Below are 15184 nucleotides of genomic sequence, written 5' to 3'. Positions count from 1 at the left end.
GTTTAAAGCCTTTCCCTTTGCTAAGTAGCATCTGATTTGAGTACTGGATTTAATTATGACACTAATAACAGGTGTTTAAATGCTGATATAAACTGTGTAAGGAGCACAGATATTGATCAGTTGTGTGACAATATATATTGTCACTCATTGATGTTACTATAATAATTCCATTACTGATTCCAGTATACACTGTTACACTCAGACTTGAGAAGTACACACAAATAAATATTTGGAATTCATGAATACAGAACATTGTGATGGAATTTGGTGTCTTCCCATAATGGACATGTTTTTATTAAGCTGTGAACCTGCTCTCCTGTTGCAGATAGTAAATGGAGAAAGTGTAAGGAGGTTTAAGAGTCAGGTTGACCGATTATTTTGTCCCTGTTCTTGGGTGGGTTTTCTAATACAAGCAGTAAATAGACCATTTTCTTATAGGGGAATAAATATCTTGGAACTGCTGGATAATCATCCTAAACTTTATAAAAACCTAGTGACTTAACTGACCATGATGTTATATTCTTTGGGATTCGGAAAGCTGTGCTAATTTTAGGATTTTTTTTTTTATTTTATTTTGTAGCTTAGATACCAGCATGGGCTGAGTACTCCAGATCTGAGGCAAACTCTTCCTAACCTGAAAAACTTCATGGAGCTTGGACTGATGGTTAGGTGGTAAGTATTTTTTGTAATTTATAAGAAGAGGTGGGTGCTACAAGAAAATTGAAGGTAAGGATTTGTCTTAGACAAGCAGCTCCTCTCCACAAGCTGAAAATGCTTGGTGAGATTATGACCTTCCCAAAATAAAGGCTCTGTAACTGTCCACAACATTCTACTGTTTTCTTACACTCTTACAAGTTCTTCCATATGATGGGCCCACAACCCTTCTCAGAGGCTGATGTAGCAAGGGAATCCTGTTTAAAAAACAATGTTCTTCACTAGAGGGAGGTGAATTAATTGTTGTCTTAAGACTGTATTTTATGTTTGGTAACAGGTGCACCTTCTGTATCAAACTGCTTAAGCAGAACAAGTCATAACCTGGGCAGTCCCTGACTGTGTAATTCAAGTGAGCTGCATAGGAATCTGAATGATAAACAACACAACCTCTCTGTAGTATAATTGCTGCTAATGAAAATTGCTGTTGCATGTTCAGTGTTGTTGCTAAATGAGAAGCTACATTAATAAATAACTGAAGGTTATAGTATCTTCCGGGGAAATCCTGTGTACTTCCGTTCTAATTCATTTTGGAGGATTCAGACTCACCTTCCACTGTCTGCAGAAAATCAAAGCAGACAGATTTCTATGTTTTAAGACTAAAGTTAGTTTAGGTTTATCTTGCAGCAGTTGTTTGAGCAGGAGGCTTAACCAGTTCACCTTAAACAGAGGTGAACTTTACTAAATATGAAGAACAGTTTACTACTCAGTGGATTTCAGCAAGCGATGGTTTGTATTCATATGGTTTTAGTTTACGCTCTTTGAATTGTGTGCATTCATGCAGTCTCTTTGCCATTTTAGGTTAAAAGCAAACCCAAAAAAATCCTCCATGGTTTTTGTAGAAGAGCTCACTTATTTCATACATCCATTAGAGCAAATTTGTCTGTAAAGTCTCTGCTTCAGTCTTTTATGAGTTCCCCTGTTTTGCCTTGAGCTCTGGGCTAGCCTTTGGCCCTTTGGAAGGTCTGCAGAGTTTAGTGTTTGTCCGTCAAAGTTTAGTGGCTGGTTCCCTGAGCCTGGTGAGATTTGTGTTGTTTTGGTTTCTCAGGCATTACACTTAAATGATTAATACATGTTTTCACATCCCAGCTTGTGTGATTTATTGCAGCAAGCTTGCAGGTCTGCAAGCTCTGCTTCCATCTTCATACCTCTCCTGGTACCAATATTCTACTGTGTTTACTTTTGTCCCCGAATCTTTTCTGTTTCCTTTTGGGAATACTTGTCTCTGTGTCCAGTTTTTTAGTCCTGGAGTTTCACTGGCCTCCATAAAAGTAGCTCAGTTTTTTAGGTTAGCTTTTGTGGATGCAAAAGGCCCTATGCAGGTTTTGTCTTAAATCCTTTTTCTTGTGAGCAGGGAGTTTCTTCCAGCATTTGAGACCGAATCGTAGAAATATTTGGATGGGAAGGGACCTTAAAGGCATGTTGTTCCACTCCCCGATCATGGGCAGGACATCTTCCACTAGAGCAAGTTGCTCCAAGCCCTGTCCAGCCTGGCCTTGAACAATTCCAGGGATGGGGCAGCCATGCTTCCGTGAGCAACCTGTGGCAGGGCCTCACCATCCTCACAGCCAATAATTTCTTCCTAATCTCTAATCTAAATCTCCCCTCTTTTAGTTTAAAACTGTTCCCTCTTGCCCTGTCCCTCTCTCCCTCTTTAAAAAGTTGCTCTCCCTGTTTTTCATAAGTCCCCTTCAAATCCCCACTTTCGTGTAACCTGTCCATTTTTAACATTTTTAGTTAAAATAGTTTTTTTTCTTTTTGCATGTTCAGATTTACCTTTCCCAAGTTTAGGCTCTTTAGATTATGGATGCATTAAATCAAGAGACTCTGACTCATTTTCTCTCCTATTCTTCAGCTTTTTGCCTTTTTTTTTTCACTCTGTAACTTATGAGGGATAGTATGTGTGATTAATAGAAAGTAAAGAACATGCTGCAAACCTGAGCAGTCCAGCAAGATTTTTTCTTAGTGAATAGACAGTAGACTGCAAATACACGATACTCCTTTTCAATGGCTTGTCTGTAGGCAGGGAGATGCCCTTTGGAGCTGCATTTAAGGGCTTTCCTCAAAAATGCTTGAGTACCAAGGCCTTAATTTGTGTTTTGAAGCTATGTCTTGATTAATATACTGCAAGAATCAAGAGGAGCCCAAAACATCTTAGTTATGAAAACTCTGGTGGCTTGATTTATGAAGATTTCATTTTTTAAAAATGTGTTGCCGAATTTCTTAGCTGCCAAAAGATACAGTTTCATCTTAGCTTCATATTGGCAGCCTTCCTATTGCTATTGTACATTATTTTACCACTAATCTCTAAGAAGGTGAAAAACTATTACTGCTTTTTAGCACAGTTGACATGACATTGGCTCTGAACTGCTCATGGAGCTTCAAGCGTTTCAGATAGCTATAAACCAACTAAACCACCTTCATTTAGTATTCTTACTGCCATGAGGTCATAGTTGACAACACAAAAAGATCAAATGGTGTTTAGGTTTTTGTGGGGTTTTTTTTAAAGCATTCTCATAGCAAAGAGCTGTAGCTGTGGATTTTGGCTTTTGGCCAGGCAATCAAAATTTAGTATTTTGTCCAGCTGTGATCCAGTAATGTTCCTCACAGGAAACATTTTGTGTGGAGGAAAAGATACATATTTGAGCCTGTAAATTGTATTTTGTCCCTCATATTGCTTTACGGTTTCTCTGAGCCACTTGCAGGCAGCTTGAATAATCACAGGTGAATCTGACCGAAGAAACATTTTTATAAAAACTGCAACCAGAATGTGTTCACTAAGAAAATAATTTCAGAAATGTTTGTGGCTTACTTCAGTGACAGTTTATCTCACCTGTTTACAGTGGGGAGTCTTCCAGCTTAGGGCTAAGAATGTTCAAACTGACTGTTTGTTAACTAGCACAAATTAATATTTTGGGAGAAAATAGCTACTTTGTAAATTTGCTGCCAGAGAAACTTAGAGCTGAAGTCAGACTGTTAGAATTGACTTTTGAGGTTTGGATACAATTGGCTCTGAGCAGGGCAGGGAGAGGCAAAATTCAGGATTCCTGGGACACAGGAGCAGATGGTGATGGGTCCCTCAGGGCTGAGCTCCAGCAGTGCCGGTGAATTCTCCCCGCAGTAAACGACAGCCTGGCTGTCCTCTAATGCCAGAGACAGAGAAAGAGAGCACAGCTGCCCCCAACCCCATTTTTTACCTGTCCCCAAAACTTGTGGTGTCTCTGTTTCTCTGGAAGAAACTTCCCGGAAATAAAAAAAGAAGTATAGCCAGATGCTCTATTCCTTTCCTGACTTCAGCTACCTTCTTTTGTCTTTCTTAAGTACCCATAAGTATCCAGAAGTACCCAGTAGTTAGTTTCTTAGCAACTTATGGGAAAAAAATTCTATATGTAAAAGAAAAAAAAAGAAAGAACCCAACCCCCAACAGTGGCTCTTACCTCTCTATTTCATTGTCTGCAACTGTGTATTCTGTAAAACAGCTTCTCCTTAAGGTGATTTGAAGGTTTTGTGGAAGAGACAGAAGCCCTACAGATGCATTTAGGGGTAGCCTAGGAGGAGGTAATACTGGAGAGGAAATTCAACAGGAGTAGTACTACTCACTGCCCTCCCATGGGGACACATTCCTCACAGAGGGACTTGTTGTAATCTACTTTATTCTATTTATAAAAGGGAGCAAAGCAAGAAAAGTAATGTGGAAAAGGATCTACACTAGAGACCACTCGTAACTGCTGTTACAAGATGTGGTTTCAGTTTGAACAATTTTGTGTAGTGGTTTTGGTTCGCCAGTCTGAGTTTCCCAGCCAACGCACCAATTAATGTAGTGGGTGCAAACGTCAGTGCACCCACTAGAATTATTTAATCATTTTCTGCTGCAAGATAAGGGTTAGGAGGAGAGCAAAGCAGGATCAAAACTTTAAAGGGTATAAAGAAAATGTTATTAACGGGGCTAAAAGAAAAAAAACAACTCAGAATGAACCTTCAGAACACTTTTCTTCCCCCCACACCCTCTTTTCTTTCCCACTGACAACGTAAAGAGATGAAACCTGGGACTTTTAGTCAGTTTGCCACCTTCAAAATAATCTTTCTTCAGTTCTCTTAGGGAGAGGAGTCTCTCTTGCTATGCCATGGAGACTTCTCCACAAGAAACAGTTCTCATGGCTTCAATGTCACAGTGAATTATCCAGCTGGGAAAGGAAAAACTGTTCACAGTGTGAAAGTTCCTTCCATGCCTTGCAGTTTTCCCACAGCTGCTTTCATGGGCCATATCAACTTATAGGGTACTAATTTAAAGGTGAGCTGCTATAGCATAAAAGCAAAAGTTCTCTTCAGCCATCTCTAGGAAACAGAGGTTTTCGTCTTCTACTCCTGGGGTAAGGTTTCTCATCTCTCTCATTTCTTTGTGTTCAACTTACTTCAACATCTGCTTACTTAAACATGGGTGCTTCTGCTCACAGGTGTGGCTAGAATGGGACATCCCCCCAATGCATTCCATGAGTTACAGGGGGAAAGAAAAAGTCTGGTGTATCAATTATATCTTAACCATAGCCTTACAAGAGAATTTCTGCCCAAGACTAAGGCATCTCCTCAATCTCCTCCCATCTAGGATTTGACTTCTTCACTGACCTCACTGTCCCATGTTGTTTTCTCTACGTGTCTTCATCCTTTCCTTTTTCCTGATTAAGGAGAGAATTGGTGTTCGTAGGTTCATTTGTTCTCAAGCTTTATCAATTGAAACGGTTTTGTATAGAGTTCTGCAGGGCTGGGAGGTGGATCTCATCCAGGCTTTGCATCGGGGAAATCACTCGCTGTGCCTCTCTGTTGGTGACGTGCTTTTCGCCGATGCCGTGCAAGTCGTGCTGGCTGCTGGTGCCACCCTGTGTCTTCTCCTCATGCAGGGCACCAGAAAAAAAAGAAAATAAAAGCTGCTGCTGCTGCTTTTGTCATTTGGATGGCAGCATGGCTGGCTAAAAGCAGCCAAGCAAACAAAGTTCACTGCAAGCCATGCTGAGATAGCCACGCTGCGCGGCGCTGCCCCAGCACGCCGATTTCGGCCAAGCGGTTCCAGCCATGTGGCCACTCCTGGCCTTGGGGCCATTCCTGGTGCTGGTCCCGGCCACATGGTTGCTCCCGGCATTGGGATAGGCCCCGAGGGCATGTCCCAGCAGTGCTGGCAGAAAAAAGGACTGGTGGGCTTTCCAGGAAGTGGCTTGGTCCTGCTGGGAAGGGGCCCCAGCCAGCCCACTGGGATGGGGTCTGCATCGCAGCAGAGCCCAGCCTGGCCAGCGCTCAGTTATCTGTTCCAAGGCCAGAAGTAACAGAGCTTTCCATGGGCTTACCTGTCCTTAAATATGTTTTCACAGCCCTTTTAAGTGGTTTAACTGGGTGTCAATCTTCAACACTAGCCATCTGATTGGGTGCACCACAGGGAACCCCCACAGGGAACCACCCTCACAGTCCATGGACTCCCTCCCCCCCTGAAAACCAAACAATCTGTTAAACCACAACACAAGATTTTCCCGTGCCAGACAAAACATATCAGGCCTTGAGCAGAAGGAGTTTCTTTTAAATGGTGTTCATGAAGGAGTTTCATACTGACAGTGGTTGAATCTTGGAATTGTATATTCAGTAGATCAGTAATAGCTTGTTTTTTACTATTTTTTTTTTAATTTGGAAGGAAAATGAACCAGCTGCTTATGTTAATGTATAGCATGCTATTTATATATAGGGTGGTGGTTATAGTTGGATAAATATTGAGCTGATGAAGGAAAGTTCTCATAACACACCTGAGATGATGTAAAGTGGACTTTCCAAATTATAGAGCTTGAGACAGTGAAAGCGGTTTGTAGAACTCTGTTACAGTAAAATTAGACTTGTAAATTAGGCTTGATTGGTTCATGTTCCTTAAGAATTAGAGGTTGGCATTTGTCCAAAAAGTTTTGGAATGACTGGCACAGAAAAGCAGAAGATCTGGCAAGAATAATCCTCTGCAAATAGTGAAGTTGGTGTGGTTTTTCTCCTTTGTGCAGCTGTTATTACTCACTTTTGAAGAGTTTATGATGACCCAGTACGGGCCATAAATACATAAATATATGGTCTATAGTAATATTCCATAAGTGCAACTTGGTCCTATAAAATGGTGTTAACAGTGCAAATTAGCATAATGTGATGGTTTCTTGGATGATTGGCTTGCCAAACCATAGAGCTGTGTAAGTGTTCCTACAAGACCTCACTGTTTTTCACTACAGCTGTCCTCTGGGCTGTCTTCTGTGGTTCATGCAGCACTAAACGTGTTTGGGGTTTTAGCACTTTGGGATAGAAGTTGTTGGCCAAACAGAGCCTGGAGTTGTGATAAAACAGTTGCTTCAGCCTTTGATTAAACATCTGTATTGCTCATGAGCGTGCCTGATGGGTGTGATCTATTCTTTCCTTCTTTTATAGTGATCGACACCATACATCCAGTGCAATTCCTGTTCCAAAGAGACAGACCTCTAGCTTCGGCAGATTGGATATTGGTTTTTCCAGTGGGCTTCCTTCTCCAGATAAAGGACTCCGAAAACGAGCCAGCACAGGAACCGAGAGACTACAGTACAAAACTCCTCCTCCTAGTTACAACTCTGCTTTAACACAGCCTGTTGCTGTCACAGCCTGTGTGGGAGAGCTGGATAAAAAACCTGGACCCATATGTTCTTCCTTGGACACCTCCATGGACTCCTCCAAAAGAAATACCAAAAAAGGCCAGGACTTGTGCAGTAGTTTGAATGGAGAAAACGGAAGCCTAAACAATACCCAAGACAGGCAGGAATCTTTCCTAGGACATTCTAGTGCAATAAATGGGGCGTTTCTGCCTGGCAAGTGCTCTGGCACCATGAACAACGAGCAGCCCTGTGCGTTTCAGCCCTCACTCAACCCCGTGCTTTGCTGCACTGTGGAGCAGGCAGAGGAGATCATGGGTATGGAAGCGACAGGATTCAGCGCGGGAGATCAGCTGGAAGACTTTACCTCCATCCCAGTGGAACATGCTGTAGCGGTTGAGTGTGACGAACAAGTCCTAGGGGAGTTTGAGGAGTTCTCTCGAAGGATCTGTGCACTGAATGAGAACATGTCCAGCTTCCGCAGACCTCGTAAAAGTTCGGACAAGTGAGCTCGGACGGAGATTTGATAGCAGACATTGAGGTGAAATCAGTGGTCTGGAATAGAAATAAAATTGCACTTATTCTTTATATTAATTATGAAAATAAAAAAAGCTAAAGTTGTTCCTATGGTGTTAGACAAATGGACTTGAGCACAATAACACAGGATCATGGTGTATTCACAGCCCAGGTAACTTCATTCTGCTTTAAGTCCTTTTCTCTCTGGTATTTATAATCTGTTGGAGGTTTTGTGGGATTTTTTTCTTAGGGCATTGGAATCCATTTATAAAGGCTTTTCTGAAAACAACTTCTAGTGCTGATCAGCCCCTTCTATGAATGTTTGTTATGTTCTTAATTATTATTTAGAGTTAAATTTATTTTAATCTTTTCAGAAGAAAAACCCTTTAATTTAATATATTTTTACGGTAAGATGTCTTGACATTCTCCCATGTACTCCTGTGTTTGCTTGAGCAATGTAGTCAGTATTAGAGAAATACCATGAATTTGCTACAATTGGACAACTTTATTTTGGCTGTGCTCTGTAGCCTTTGAAGTTGTAGTTTGCACTGAGGAGTCTTCACTTGGCAGTGTGAACTTGCCAGAGAATGAGCACCTGTGTGATTTTTTTGCAGTTTCCTTGCACCTGGTTAATCAGAAATGACATTTGGGGGTTTTTCCACCCCTCTTTTCCTCCAAACTTGCTCTTCCTACCAGTGGAAACCTTGAGAAGTTTTGTGTAATAATCTCAACCTGACCATTCCCCACTTAGGGTGGGCACAGATCTCATTAGAGACTTAATGAACCCAGTACCAACATGGGGTTCAGCCGCCACCCTCCAAGGTGTGCAGTGGGGACAGTGTGCCCTGAGACACTTCAGACATCTTCCAAAAAACCCAGACTGGGAATGAAGCACTTTGGAATCAGGTGAATGTGTGGAATTGCTCCATCCTCTGTAAAAAGGAGGCACTTAACATTATTCATCTGAATTTTTATTTTTTTAACCATCTATACTTTGAGGGAAGAAACTTCCAGTGGTTTGCTGGAGGTGCAGTTTGCTGTTGGGTAGGTTACCACTGTCACATGTGTTCAGCTGCACTAATGAGAAAGTAATTTGCAGCCTGCTTTGTGATTCCTGGTATGTATTTCAATTTGGATTTCATTGCTCTTGCTTTCTATATTGTATACCCAAGAATCTGAGCTCAGTTGTGAGCTCTGAAATATAAAAGTATATAGCAGTAAAAATACTTCATCTTGTCTGGCTTTTTTTTCCTCTCCCTGGTTTATGTTTTCTTATGAACCCACAACCTAGTCTTTTCCTAACTTCACTGTAAGGCTAGCTGAAATTAACTTTTTAAAAATATGGATATGTATAATCTCAGCTTTCTGTTATCAAAACAAGATGTGTTTGTGAGAACCGGTATACATAATAGCACTGTTCTAGAATATGCATTTTTCCAGGTAACGTCTTAATGATTGCATTAAAACTATATTCACATTTTTTCGGTTAGCTTTTAATGGTTGTGTCCACAGTTGAGTGGTTGGATAGAGCCTCTCTTTGCTGTCTTCAGTCTGTCCCAGGATGAAGTGCTAGGTGGGAACACTTGGATACCTTGATTTTGAGACACCGAGCATGGTTTCAGGTACACAGTTGGACACATCCATGAGTATCTTCTCCCCCATATTAGCTCCTCTGTTCAAACCCCATGAAAACTTCCCCAAAGAAAGTGCTGCAGAAGCTTAAAGCGCTGCTATCATCTTTGGAAAGAACAGGTAGGAAGCCCTTGCTGTCCTTTGGCCTAGAGAGGGAGAAATGAACACCTGAAAGAACAGCACTTCGTGGTGATGAGCATAAGATACTCTGTCCTGGGCCCTGTACCATCTTCTGATACCAGTATAATTTCAGGTGGAGTTCAGTAACTTTAGGTCAGTTTTGCACTGTGTGGGATGGGATCTGGCATACTCGAGGCAGCACAGGCCTGTTTGTGCACACACTCATGTTCCTATATAGCAGAAAAGCATTAGCTTGTGTGTGATGGTGACTTTTCAAAGCAACCCAAAGAGTAGTTGTGAAGTCACTGTGTTTCGTAGGTGAACATGGAGTGTCTCAGAGCAATTTAGCAACGTGTGAAATTAGGTTTGTACAGCATCAGTGGGACTTTTTTTTCCATTAGTTTTTATTTCTCAGGTTGCACAAACCAAATGAAGTCTAGTTCTCCTCCCCAATGTTGTGTTGCTGTTCCTGTTTAACCCTTGCAATTGGTAATGTTCTAAACACTACGGTTGATTTTTGCATCTGTTGCAGAAAGCTGCTCAGATGGGCTTTTTATGGATGTATCTTTAGTTAGCCTTAAATTATCCCTGTGTTTCTCTTCCACTCCTGCCACTTTCCATGTAGCAGGTGGTGTGAGGTGGGACAGCATCACAGGGCTGATGAAGCATTGACCAGCTCCTTGTGGCTGTGAGGAGGGGGCTTGTACAGACTGCAGCTGTGTCATAGCTTTCTCCTTTTGGTGTTTATTTTTTTTTAACCCCCTGTAAATTACTTTGGAAATAGTGTAGTGGAAGAGAAACAAACAGGAGGTTTGAGGGTGAGATAATGGATCACAGTGTATGTTCACTTTTCAAGAGCCTTTCAGTTCCTGCACAGCTGTGGCACTTAAAAGTCTGCAACTGTCTGCAAATTGAGAAAACATTTCATTGCAATCTCAATCTAATCCCTCATTAGAAATCCTTAAGATTTTTGAGCATATTAGTTTTGGAATATCAGATCCCACTATATTTTTATAGCAAGCACAACAGCATTGGTTTATCCTTGCTTGACCAGGTATTTAAAATAAGCAAGACCAGAATATCGCATAATAAATGACACATTAAAATTATGTTGACAATTGCAGGAAAGCTCATCTGTCTTTATAAAATAAAATTGATTTGTATCTCTCAACTTGTGTGTGTTCTTCAATGGCTCCTTAGTGTTTGTTTTCTTTATGAGCCTGGTTTAAACCCCAGTAACGTTCCCAGCCCCAAAACTCCTTGGCTTATTGTTCATCAATTCAATATTGCTTCCAGTGTGAATGGTTGGGCATCAAGATTTGCCTGAAGAGCTGATTGCCTTGATGGCTCCAAATCCTGTCTCAGAAGAGCTGGTACTGCACTTCTTTTTCATGCTTCTCCTCAAAAGATGGCATGCAGCTAGAAAAATAGCTCCAGCCTACATTGGATTAAGCTGGATTTGTAGATGTTTATGGGTAGTGGAAATACTGTGTTCCTGCATCAGGGAAGCACTGCTACTCATCCAGCACCTTCTGTGATTCCAGCTAATAATCAACATATGTCTGCCCAAAATGCTGGTGTGTGCCTTGAGGAGGAGTCGGCTGCATGAGTCTTGGCAGGAGTCTGTCCACAGCTCATGAGTCTGGTGGGAAGCAGTGAAATGTGAAGAGCTACAGGGACTCTCCAGGCATCCTTAGGAGGTTTTTTTGGGTTAGTTCTTTTTCCTCCTACCCAGTCTGTCAGCAGAGAGTAAAAACCCAGGGCATCATCTGTATAGTCCAGGAGCTGAAGTGGGAAGATACAGGAGGGAAATTTACTTTAAACTATCTTACAATGTTGAACAGCATTATTGAAATGTAGTTGCCTGAAAGCGAAGAATTGGAAAGAATCAGATGGAGGTGCTGCTGGAAGAGTGGACTTAATTTAGGTAAACCTTAGGTTCTTCTGTGCTTTATTCTGTCACCTTCAAATGGCCAGAGAAGGTATGTCTAATTGCTGTCTGGATTTTGACCTTTTTCAGGTGGAAGTGTTTTAATGTGCTCTGTCTGCTCTGAAATGATGTGGCATAGCTGGTATCTCTGGGCAGCCATGAGCACCTCCAGTCGGCAGGCAGGCTGTTCTTAATGCCAGGTGAAAAAATACTTTCCAGGGGAAAAAACACTCATGATTCAAATATTTTAATTGCTCGTTATTTTAATATTAGTTTATTTTGTATATGGTAAATTGCAACATTGGTTTACAATTTTTCATTAAATATTATGAAAGGTTTTTTTGCCCTACATAACTGTGAGATGTCATGTCTGCTGCTGCTCAATTTAGTGTTGAATGTATTGCATTGACTGGCTCAACATATAATCTGCAGGACTCTTCAATTTTGCAATCTAGGTTACTTCATTAGAATCATAGAATAGGCTTAGAAGGGATGTTCATAATCATCCAGTTCCACCTCCTGCCATGGGCAGGGCACCTCCCACTAGACTTGGTTGCTCAGAGCCCAGTCCATCCCGGTCTGGAGCACTTCCAGGGATGGGGCAACCCCAGCTTTCCTAGACAACCTGTGCCAGGGCTCCACCACCTTCACAGGGAAGGATTTTTTTCCCAATATTTCGTCTAACAATCTCTGACAGTGGAAAGCCATTTGCTCTGGTCCTGTCATTCCAGGCCCTTGTTCAAAGTTCCTCTCCAACTCTTTTGCAGCACCTTTAGGCAGTGGCAAGGGCACTAAGGTCTCCCTGGAGCCTTCTCCAGGATGAAAAATTCTATTTCTCTTGTTTTTTTCTCATGGCAGAGCTGCTCCAGCCCTCAGAGCATCTTTTGCTGACGGTGCTCGAACTGTGAGCTGAGCCTGGACTTCCATGAGTCCATCTGTCCAGCTGCCTTACCTAGTGTGTTTCTTAAGTCTCTGTTAAAAAGGAGTTTGCAAATCATGTTGTCTGGTCTTGTCTCAGGTGTTAAGTGAAACCATGGATGAGAAGCAGTTACAGAATCACAGAATCGCAGAATCACAGAACAATTTTGGCAACCCCTGAACTGCCATAGCACACTTAGGTTTATGTAAAACAGATGTACAAACATAGAACACTCTTACCTGCCTCAAAATTAAATGCAAAATGTATTTATTTTGAAATACAGCAATAAGGTAGCTCAGTCAGTTAAGCTGCACAAAAATCTGTAAACCTTGAACATGCAGAGTTGGTACACGTAGAAAACCTGCCTGCCCAGCCATTGTGTTTCTGCCAGGCACAAGATGTGAGATTTACCTTGTGGACAGGGCAGGCAGAGGAACTCCTCCTGTTGGGGAGGTGTTTCTCTCTTCATGCTTCATACAGAAGGTGGCAAAATGGTGACATCACGATGGATGGCTGGGTTACCTATCCCTACTGAAACCTGAATCCCAGCAGTATCTCTTGTTGACTGTTCTACTGATGAGTCTTTTAGGACTTCTCCTTTCACAATGGCACTATCTAGCTGGCCAGATTGCTGCCAACACTGCCAATGCCACCGCTGCTAAGTGCATTTATTTTTGTCTGAGATCTATACATGCTACAAGCAAGGCATTTTTTGGGAAGTAAATCTCCTTTTTCTTACAGGGTGTCTCCAAAGGAGGATGTACACAGAATTCCTTGTCCTCCCTTGACGGAGGTCTGCTGCAGAAAACAATCTGTCTTTTTTTCAGCCCTTGCTTTTCTGATTTTTCTTTCAGGAGTCTGGTTTCTCCAGCACCAGTTGTGTTGTGTACTCAAGCAGGACACCATCAGTTCCTGTGCAAGAGAAGGACAAAAGCAATTGTATGGTGGTTTTTCTGCAGTCTGGGAACACCTTCTTTAAAACCCTCTGGGCAGGCTGAAAGTTACCTGGAATTCTCTAAAAACATTCCTTATTTTCTGTTTCTCTGTTACATTTGCAACCGCAAAAAAAATTACTTGTTTTGGAAAGAAATTGATAACTTCACATATTTTTCAGATGGCCTTGAAAGGCAAGTGCCCTATGGATTCTGTATGGCTTCTCTACCTATTGATGTCTGTCACATCTCCCTTTGTCCTGTGTGGGTCTTGGTCTCTTCTCTCAGTGAATAAATGATAGGACAAGACAAAACAGGCTCAAGATGTGCCACAGGAGATTTAAATTTGATACCAGGGAAGCTTTTTTCCCCAAAAGTTGATGTCCATCACCAGCACAGGCTGCCCAGGGCAGTGGTGTAGTCCCCATTCCTGGAGGGGTTTAACAGATATGTGTATGTGGCACTTGGGAACTTGGGTCAGTGATGGCCTTGGCAGAACTTGGAGAACAGTTGGACTTGTATCATGGGGAGCTTTTCCCACCTTAATGATTCTGTGATTCTGTGTTTATTCAGAATGTTGACTTGGGCAGCTAAAAACTCTTGAAACTACAGCATCTTCTCATTTAATTGCTTGGTGAATTTAAGCACGTTCAGCCATGTTCCTGCTGAACATTTTTACCATCTACCTGGTTTTGTTCTAGCATCTCACCTTTGGATTTCATATTCCTCATCTACCAGATGGACCCCTCCTTTCACAGATCACCTTTCTTGAACTTTGAACACTGATACAAGGCAAGTGCAGGTCCACAGACTGTGGCAGCACTCTTTACCTTTGCCTCCAAGTGTGCCTTTAATAGCCTTTTCCCCTGAGCTAGCAGGAAATGTTCTCATGCTGGAGTAAGTGGAGGGCTCTGGCTGGCTTGGCTCAGTGTTTTTATAGTGATAACTTTGTCAATAATGCATGGTGTGACAACAAAAGTGGTTTGGCTACCCTATTGTCCATTGAGGAGGCTTGCTAAATTGGGGTAGGATTTGTCCTGGGTGATAATTCCAAGATGATGTCAGCTTTGCTGGGAACTTAAAGAGCCAAAGAGGGAAGCTTTAATCCTCCCTGATGTTAGCCAGATATCAGGTGCTGGAGCGTGTGGGTTCCTCTGTGCAGCAAAGCTTCCAGCCTTAATGAAAAGTGTTGTTGTCTTGAGCAGAATTTGTCTAGCTGAGGAGCAGTGGAGTAGAGGAACATTTTTCATGCTCTTTGGCTAAGCATCTTGGAACTTGTGCCTCAGCTGTGATTTTCAGCATAAGATAAACAAGCAAAACAGACACCATTGATCATTCCCTGCCTGCCAAAACAAATGAGTCCCAAAGCTTTTCATCATTTTCATTACGAGCCTGTTCAGCCCCAGAACAGGCTGCCCAGGGCAGTAGTGCAGTCCCCATTCCAGGAGAGATTTAAAAGCTGTGTGGATATGGCATTTGGGAACAAGGTTAAGTGCTGGGTTTTGCGTGCCGTAGGAATGGTTGGAGTCGATCACGTTAATGATCTTTTCCGACCAAAATGATTCTGTGAACTACCTTCTTCCCTGACAAAACCACTGTGAAACAGGCGTGACTTTAGTTTGACCTAATGTCCTTCACTTTAATTTTGGTGCTAGGGTAGTTAGTGAAAGTAGAGCAAATTAGAGGCTCTGGAATCTGAATAACACAAGCAGTCACTGGAACGGAGGTGCATGAAGTTTCCAAGGGTGATTTTTAATGACTTGGCTAGGACAAATGCTTCTAGCCTGAGATT

At 42.0% G+C, this 15184-nt stretch overlaps 1 protein-coding gene across 4 annotated transcripts in view; it reads left to right on the top strand.

Moving 5' to 3' along the window:
* Positions 1 to 10782, top strand: part of UVRAG (UV radiation resistance associated) — an 85749-nt gene extending 74967 nt beyond the window's left edge. For all 4 annotated transcript variants that reach the window (XM_039710868.1, XM_039710870.1, XM_039710869.1 and 1 more), the window contains 2 exons: positions 581 to 672; positions 7150 to 10782. In XM_039710868.1, the coding sequence (XP_039566802.1) occupies positions 581 to 672; positions 7150 to 7852 (795 nt within the window). In that variant the 3' untranslated portion in view covers positions 7853 to 10782. The remainder of the gene's footprint in view (positions 1 to 580; positions 673 to 7149) is intronic.
* Positions 10783 to 15184: the final 4402 nt, after the last annotated feature.

The sequence above is a fragment of the Passer montanus genome, unplaced genomic scaffold (genome assembly GCF_014805655.1).
Source record: "Passer montanus isolate IOZ18808 unplaced genomic scaffold, ASM1480565v1 scaffold236, whole genome shotgun sequence".
In the NCBI taxonomy this organism is placed as follows: Eukaryota; Metazoa; Chordata; class Aves; order Passeriformes; family Passeridae; genus Passer; species Passer montanus.
This window is presented reverse-complemented; position numbering and strand designations above follow the sequence as displayed.